Source organism: Polyodon spathula, chromosome 8, assembly GCF_017654505.1.
Source record: "Polyodon spathula isolate WHYD16114869_AA chromosome 8, ASM1765450v1, whole genome shotgun sequence".
Taxonomy (NCBI): Eukaryota; Metazoa; Chordata; class Actinopteri; order Acipenseriformes; family Polyodontidae; genus Polyodon; species Polyodon spathula.
The window spans coordinates 12260329-12268271 of record NC_054541.1 but is presented as its reverse complement, the minus strand read 5'-3'; the positions used below and the strand labels follow the sequence as shown (position 1 = coordinate 12268271).

General features: G+C 42.9%; 1 protein-coding gene across 1 annotated transcript; it reads left to right on the top strand.

Annotated features, from left to right (window-relative positions):
* Positions 1-65: 65 nt before the first annotated feature.
* LOC121319418 (bactericidal permeability-increasing protein-like) lies at positions 66-7723 on the top strand. The gene is made up of 15 exons (XM_041256836.1): positions 66-235; positions 1216-1330; positions 1548-1676; positions 2150-2305; positions 2685-2748; positions 2962-3022; positions 3196-3287; positions 3587-3760; positions 4153-4212; positions 4655-4822; positions 5441-5508; positions 5747-5789; positions 6205-6268; positions 6597-6673; positions 7192-7723. The coding sequence occupies exons 1-15, from the start codon at positions 136-138 to the stop codon at positions 7231-7233; spliced, it is 1413 nt and encodes a 470-aa protein (XP_041112770.1). The 5' UTR covers positions 66-135; the 3' UTR covers positions 7234-7723.
* Positions 7724-7943: the final 220 nt, after the last annotated feature.

The window sequence follows — 7943 nt, the reverse complement described above, 5'->3', positions numbered from 1 at the left end:
AAACATCTACAGGTCAGCTGTCTTGCCTGTCATGACTAAAAGTGTTCTCTTTTTGTCAAATAAGTAACCTTGTAACCTTACAGCTTCAGCAGCCTGTGTTTCTGATAAAGGAGTTGTCGGGAAGGTGTCCTGAAGATGTGGTTGTTTTTGACAATCCTTCTGGCCGTATCCCATCATGCACTGGGAACCAACCCAGGACTTGAGAGCGTAATTACCCAGAAGGCACTGGAATATGGTGAGGAAAACCAGACCCAGAAAAGAATATCTGGGCAGAGCAGCTGCCAGTCATCAATAACAAAGTATATCCACATTAACACACACACACACACACACACACGCACACACATATATATATATAGTAAATATGGATTGGAGAGGGGGCTCACAGTGGGAAACTAGGGCCCCTGAGGGAAGAACTATAGTTTCTAGTTATCAATAAAGGACTGTGATGCTCGAAGCTGCAGGTAACTATAGTTCTCCCCAAGAGGCCTTTAGTTTCCCACTATAAGCCGAGGTCTGCAGTTCATATTTGTTTTATGAACCATCAGAAAGTCATGTTTTTGAAGTCCATAGTGCAGAGTTGTTAAAGTATTTTTGGCATAGATCTGTCTGTCCGAAAGTCATATTTATTTATATTGTCTATTTGTTTGAATTTTAGGAAGTCAGAAAACGCTGAAAGCGAAGATTTTATGCTGATTTTAGCGTTTTCAGTATCTTTGTTTAGTACTGTATTTTGCAATTCATTTTCTATTGCCTGCCACTTTCTTGTGTGAAAAGAGGAAGGGCGTTCAGAGTGTGACGTGATTTGAGGGAGTTTGTAAAAAAAACTATTCACTGTAAAAACTATCGACCATCACTGGGTCAATAGTTGGATCTATTATTTTGTCATGTGGTGAGGTTATAACCAATCACATGTTATAATTTCTAAGGACTAATTTCTCACGTATATATTAGTAACACTCCACAGAAATTCCATTGCTACTTCAAATACAAACAAAAGCCTGGTGTGACTATCAACACTCCAATGATATGAAACACAGAGCTGTAGACAGTGGGATCCAACTTCTCTATAATAAATAGCTGCTGCGTTTCGCTGTCCAGGGTGCAATGGTATATTATTGGTTTAGGGCAGACAGATGTCCAGGGCGGCCTCACAAAATGCAGATCATCATCCCAGCCCTTTCTCTTGTAACCCTTCATCCCTCTTCTATTCAGCTAAGCAGGTTGGAGCGAGCTTGGCACAGGAGCAGCTGGGAGGCTTGGCTATCCCAGATATTACAGGCAGTATCAGCATCTTTCCTTTTGGCAAGGTGGACTACTCACTGAGTGGGTAAGATACAGTGTGATGTGATGGGAGGGAGGGGGAAGGAGGGAGGGGCAAGGAGGGAGGGCGTTCTCATGCCACGCTGAGTAACTTTAAACCTCCCGTTCCGACAGGGGTACTGGGTCAAAGAATGACCAATGGCCAGAAGCAGGCTTGCCCCAGTATTGTTTCATTAGACTTGACTTCTACACAATAAGCTGACATTGTCTGCTCACATGTCCAGGATGCACGTGGTCGACTTCAACCTCCCTGAGCCTGAGGTGGGGTTTGCTGAAGAGGCTGGGGTCAAGATTGGAATCAGCGGAATGAGCGTTGCAATACATGGAACCTGGAGAGATCGGTACCACCTGATGTAAGTGCTGTACTGCTCTCCTTGAGACTCTGAAAGAGGAATATTGGGATGTATCCTAACCAGAGGTGCTCCTCGGCTTGATCATTTCTATTGCAGAGCAACTGGTTTCCAAAGTCATTGTATTCATTTTCAGAACAGACTTTCTGATTCCAGATTCAAGTAATGGGACAGCATGATCTTTCCACTCGACTGGTCCCCGTGGTTCTGTGTGTGGGGGAGCTTGGGCAAACAATTCTCACATGGTTTGACTGGAAGGAATGAGTCTGTTCAGTGCTAGGCAGTTACAGCTGTCCAGATAAGCTTGATGCCAGAAAAAAAAAAACAGCAATAGAGAAAAAAAAAAGACACCAAATCCCCTTTTCACTGAGGGCAAGCAGCTTAAAAAGACAAGGGCAGGTTGAACAGATAAGCGATAATGGTAGTAGAAGCTTCATGCTCTTTACACTTTGACGTCCTTTTTGTTTCGGCTTCAGAAGAGACAGTGGCTCCTTCGACTTGGCGGTGTACGGACTCACGGTGTCTGTGTTGGTAGGGGTGGGCTCTGATTCCACCGGCCACCTCATCGTGTCCAGCGCCAACTGCGATGCCAGCGTGGCGGATCTGGAGGTGACGCTCCATGGGAGTACCAGGTATGATTCAATTAATCAGAGCGTGTGCAGTGCAGTGTTTCTCTCTGTACATACAGAGGAGGTTTCAGCAAAATACCCCAGATTTTCAATGCTTTTTATTATATATATTTTTATTCCAAAGTGTACCATAAGACTCATTTTAGTGTGTGTATATAAATATAAAACACCTTCCAATTTACAAAATGAGAAATACATAACTTAAGTTACTTAGACTGCCCGTTACATTGGTTGTAAAACATTATTAATTTACTCTGCATCATTCAGGCAAGGGAGCGCAGAACATTGTGCAGCAGCACTGCCCCCTATTGTTAAAAGCGTGTAGATTATAAACTGCGATGGGTTATGATAATAATTTCAGTATTTTTTTTTTTTTTAACAGGTGGCTGTATAAACCCTTTACAAATAAAATAAAAGATCTAGCTCATAAACAACTCAATAGAAAGGTAATAAAGATACATTCATTTTAATTGAATTGGATTTCTCTCCTCTGTGCTTTGTGTGCTGAATGATTAAATAACCGCCAGAGATTAGTGAGGGCAGTTTGTCTCTTCCTGTGTTTCCATTCATTTAGCTATGCTTGTTAGCATGAAGCTGGTGCTTTAATAAATATCTGTCTATTATTATTATTATTATTATTATTATTATTATTATTGCAGCTGTGCCCGATGATCAGTGAGTATATCGATGGGTTGGAGCCTCTTCTCCAGAAAATAAATGGTAAGCGCTTGATGTAAAGGAAGTATTGAATACAGACTTGTACAGCTGTGATCAGCCCAACAATACCTCCCAGCCCTTATGAGCATTCACTGTCATGAGGAGAGACAAACAGACAGTGGCTTCAGTAATGTAACATACTTACGTGTTCTTTGTTCCTCTGCCTTTGCTTTCAGTGTCCTATCAATATGACCCCTATGTTGTGTTTGAGTTTCCTCTCATCCACCCTCCTGCCATCGGGACCTCTAACATGGAGTTTGATTGTAAGGTGTGCTTTGCATAGATTCATTTTTAATGTCTTTACTTCATTCATGTTTTGTATTTCTACCTGGTACGATGCATATGAAATAGTCATGAATTAAATAATTGAGTTCTCACCCCCCCCCCCCCCCCCCCCCCCCCCCAAAAAAAAAAAAAACATTTATTGTGTTAAATCAAAAAGGTATATTTTAATAAAGATACATTTACTTTACCAAACCTTTTTTCCCAGTTTATTTCTGATATTGTATGATAAAAACAAAACAAACAAACAAAAAAGCCTCAGTCATGTGTATTGTCTACCACCAGGGGGAGTTCTACAGTGTTGAGCATCGCAAGGAGTTCCCTTTCACCCCTGAGCTGTTCCAGCTCCATGATCAGAACCACATGGTCTCTGTGGGTCTCTCCCAGTCCTCCGCAAACTCTGCTGGCTTCGCTTACCACTCCGCTGGGGTCCTCTGGATCAGGCTCACTGACAGCATGGTACCTGGATAATGATGAGCCTCCTTCCTAACTGATAGAAAAATACAAAAGAATTCAGGGTGTGGTCAGCTCTGCTTTCTCATTTCCTTATGAATCAATCCCAACACATCATTGATCTAGATAGCAATTTGCAGCATTCTGTTAAAATGAGTTTCTCACAGCAGTAACGCATTGCTTACACTGGAGTCACAATCACAACTATTACTGTATCTCTAAAATATAAATTCCAATTCTAGTTTCATCGAAGGAGTTGGAATTGGGAATTGTTTTTAAAATGGAATTTGAATGTCTAAATGTAGCCCTATGAATCTTCAAATAGCTACAGGTGATATACAGTGTGCTGCACATGGCTGTGATGAACACACAGGTCTAATGGTACATCTCTGTTTCAGATTCCCAAAGTGTCTCCAATCAGACTCAACACTACCAGCTTTGAGTCCTTTGTCCCGGAGGTGAGAATGTGTTTATTTATTTCATTTATTTGAACTGATCTTGTTCTGGTTGTAGCAGGCTCCCTGGGGGATGCTCCCAGTTGGAAGCTGACCAGCACTGGGCTATACTGGTCAGAGCTGTTAGTCTGCTGGTTTTCAACTGGTCATGCTGGTTCAAGAGCTGTAATGCTGTTTGAAGAACTGGTTCTGCTTGCTACAGATACCTGGAAAGAAAAGTCAATTTAAAAGTCGAACCAGTCGGTGTGCAATTGGTGTAAAATGCCTGGGCACGTTTTCATATTCCTGTGTCAATCCCACATCCAATTCTTTCCAGTGCATTTCTCCTCATTGTGCTGCTGTAAAGCTCACCTAGAGGTCTGGTGCTCCAGCTCTGTGTTCCATCGAAATGAAATACAGAAAGAATTGCGCAGCTCTTTCTGTGTCTCCTCCTGTTATCTCACAGCTTCCCAAGCGCTACCCCGACATGCTGATGCTGGTGGATTTGTTTAGCAGCCAGCAGCCGCTTATCACTTTCCAGCCGGACAATGTGACCGCGCAGGCCTTCGGATCTGCCAAGGTGTATGTCATCCTGCCCAACGCCACCCTGGTGCCCGTCTTTGTGCTGGACATTGTGAGTACCGTGGCAGCAGAAGCAGTGCTGCGGCCCCAGTCCAATGCAGCTACAACGCAGCAGGCACACAACCTAAACCTTTCTAGAGAAACACATTTACAGGTGCCCTCTCAAAACACTCCTACAGACACTGCAGCAAAACCAACACATTAAAAAGAACAGCATTAAAAACAAAGAATCACATGTTTTATGGTACAGTAATGAATACAGAATACTATTTGTTTTTTTCATTAAAAATTAATAAACATAGACAATGGTGGCCCATTTCAAAATGATGTGTGTTTGGCCATTCTATGAGTCTGAAGCATGCAGCTATGGACAGAGAATAAACTCTCATGAAGAATCCTCGAGGATAGAGGCACACAACAAGCTGGCAGCTCTGCTCTGTAAAAAGCTTTAGAGACTATCTGGGCAGTGAAACATTAATAAGTGCATTAATAAGTGCACAGTGCATTGAAAGCACACCAATTTGAAAAACGGCAACCTGCCTATCAGGAAATGTCAAAGTCTTACCTAAGAAAGCATGTACCTGCTGGGCTGCAAAGACTAGCACAGACCTGATTAATCACAGTGCAATTCATGGCTTGATATTGATTTTGTTTCTTTTTTCTTCCCAAGTGTGTCAGCTTCAGTGCCAAGCTATTCATGTCTGGTTTGAAACTCACTGGATCCATGACTCTGAATAAGTGAGTAATTCAATGAGTTTCACTTAACAACTGAAATGTAGCACAGCCGCAGCACTGTAGCTACAGGCACATGTGTGTGTTAATTTATTTTGTTTCACATGCCTGTGTTTTAATTACAGTTATATCGTCACTGCAGTTTAGCATTAATGCATCTCAGATAAGTCCTGGTACACAAATATGTGATCACACTGTAAAATAGAAAGTGCTAACCAATACCCCTGTGTTCTCTTCCTAACAGTGTCAGTCTAAACCTGGCCTCTTCTGAACTGGGGCCATTCCAGGTAAGAGAGTTGAAAACTCACACACAACAAGCAATAAATGGACCCAGTCTTTTTTAATGCACCCCCAGCACCAGCCCCCAATGCATTCTAGTAGCATTCTGCTTCTTGTAAAGAAATTAATCAAGTGAAAGGTAAAAGGTACCAGAATGCTCTGCGGTGGAAGCTGAAAAGCCTGAACTGTCCCAGACTGTCTCGGTGAACATGGAGTCACATGGTCCCACTCTCTACTACCTGAACTGCCATTCTACCACATCACACCCCTACAACAGACCAGAGCATTATTTATTGACTAAGTGTACTTACCTGCCAACAAACGACAAATCCACAGAACAACCTGTTTCCCTGGCTTCCTGCCTACAGAATAGAACCTGCAGTCTAAAAGTTGTGGAACCTGCCTTTTGCTTTTCTTCCACAGACCAAATCTATGGAGAATGTGATCCGAGCAGGAATACATCTGGTAGTGCTGCCCAAGGTGAACGGTAGGTGTGCTGGTCCTCTAGTGGGTGATAAAAGCCACTGCAGCAAATCCTTTCGATTGCCTTGATTTGCAGACTGTACAGCAATGAAATTTCTCAATCCCAGACCCCACTTAGCAATAATCTTGCACACACCTACGGTAACATTATGTAGTCCAAGGTTAGAGTTTATGAGGGTCACCGACCCCTGCTGGCGAGACTCTGTAACAGCTGAGTCTTTGCACAGCAGTGGAGACACTCAGCTGGGGAGTGCATGACACCTGCAGTGCTGACAGTAAACGCACAGGATCTCGATCCCCTTCACCCAGATCATTGCATTTTGTTTTTACAGCAAAGCTGAAGCGTGGCATCCCTCTCCCTGCCACTCCGAAGGTCAGTCTGGTCAATCCTGTGCTCAAGGTCAATCAGGTGAGTGTGACATTGCACTGGACATTGTATACACCAGTAGGCAGGCGCATTGACTACATAGTGACTACGAAAAAACATATGTACGTTTCTTAAGCAAACATTCTGCTAGTGATTTCTGATGGATGCTATTAAGGGGAGATTCAATAAAAACTTTACTCCACTGTGTTATGGTGGTTTCAATTGAACTTGTGATTGAATAGCGCAATATAGCGGGAATACAGTGGGTGATGTTTTTATTTTTTTCACCATTGAATCTGCCCATCAGATGATATTAGCCTTGTCCATCGATCCAGAGGTGTTGGGTGGGGTTGAAGAATAAGTTTGATAACCCTGGTTGATTTACACTGATTCTTGTGCAGTCACTGTTTGAATGAACCATCATCTTCCGTTTAAGGAAAAGAAAGCAATGCATGATTCTGCACGTCAGAGATACTTATTAGAATTCCTTGATAGATCAGTTTGATGAACTCCTTGCACAGGTGCAGTTAGTGATCTAACAATGTCTTGTCATTTTCCAGGGGTTTGTAATGTTAGCCACTGACATTTCCTACAGTCCCTGAGCATGGGAAGACCCAAGAGCAGGAAGCTTCTTGCAAGTCTCTGATGAGAGTGCGTCCTCTGCGGTCCACCATGGGGTGTGACTATGCTCAGTCCTTCCTGCTGTGCTGCAGCTCGCTCTGGGAAGCCAGGCTGCAGTGTTTTCTATATAGATTTTGCTGTCTGATTTAATTGTCTAAATCACTTCTCGAATGTGGTCATTTGATTTGAAATAATAATTTTGAAGGCATTCGCTGCTTGATCTGCAGTGAGAAAGTGCCAGTTTAACTGAATGCAAAAACATGACGTGGAGTTTCTAGTGATATTACAGACTTCATTTTTATAAATCGTCATTCCCACGGCTCACACAATATAACCTTCCTGTACTGAATGGAAAGCAAGTTCCTAAATCTGGAGGGGGCAAAACAAATCTGAGTCTGTAAGCTTTTGAATTCAAACAACATGTTTCTCTCAAAGTCTTTACTGGATCAATAAACTCTTCTGCTACACCCACACGTTTACATATGAATGCTTATTAAACCCACTCTGCAGGCAGTCCTGTTCGTTGTGCTTAGTCGTGACGATTGCATCCTGTGCTTTGCATGCGATTTCCAGGGGATCGAGGATCGAGGGCGGGACTCAGCAGAGACACTGAATGGCAGAGGGGAGTTCAGGTCAGATTAAGGTGTGCTCCCTCGCTTGCAGAGCTGAGAGGGGAAGATCTCACTGCACC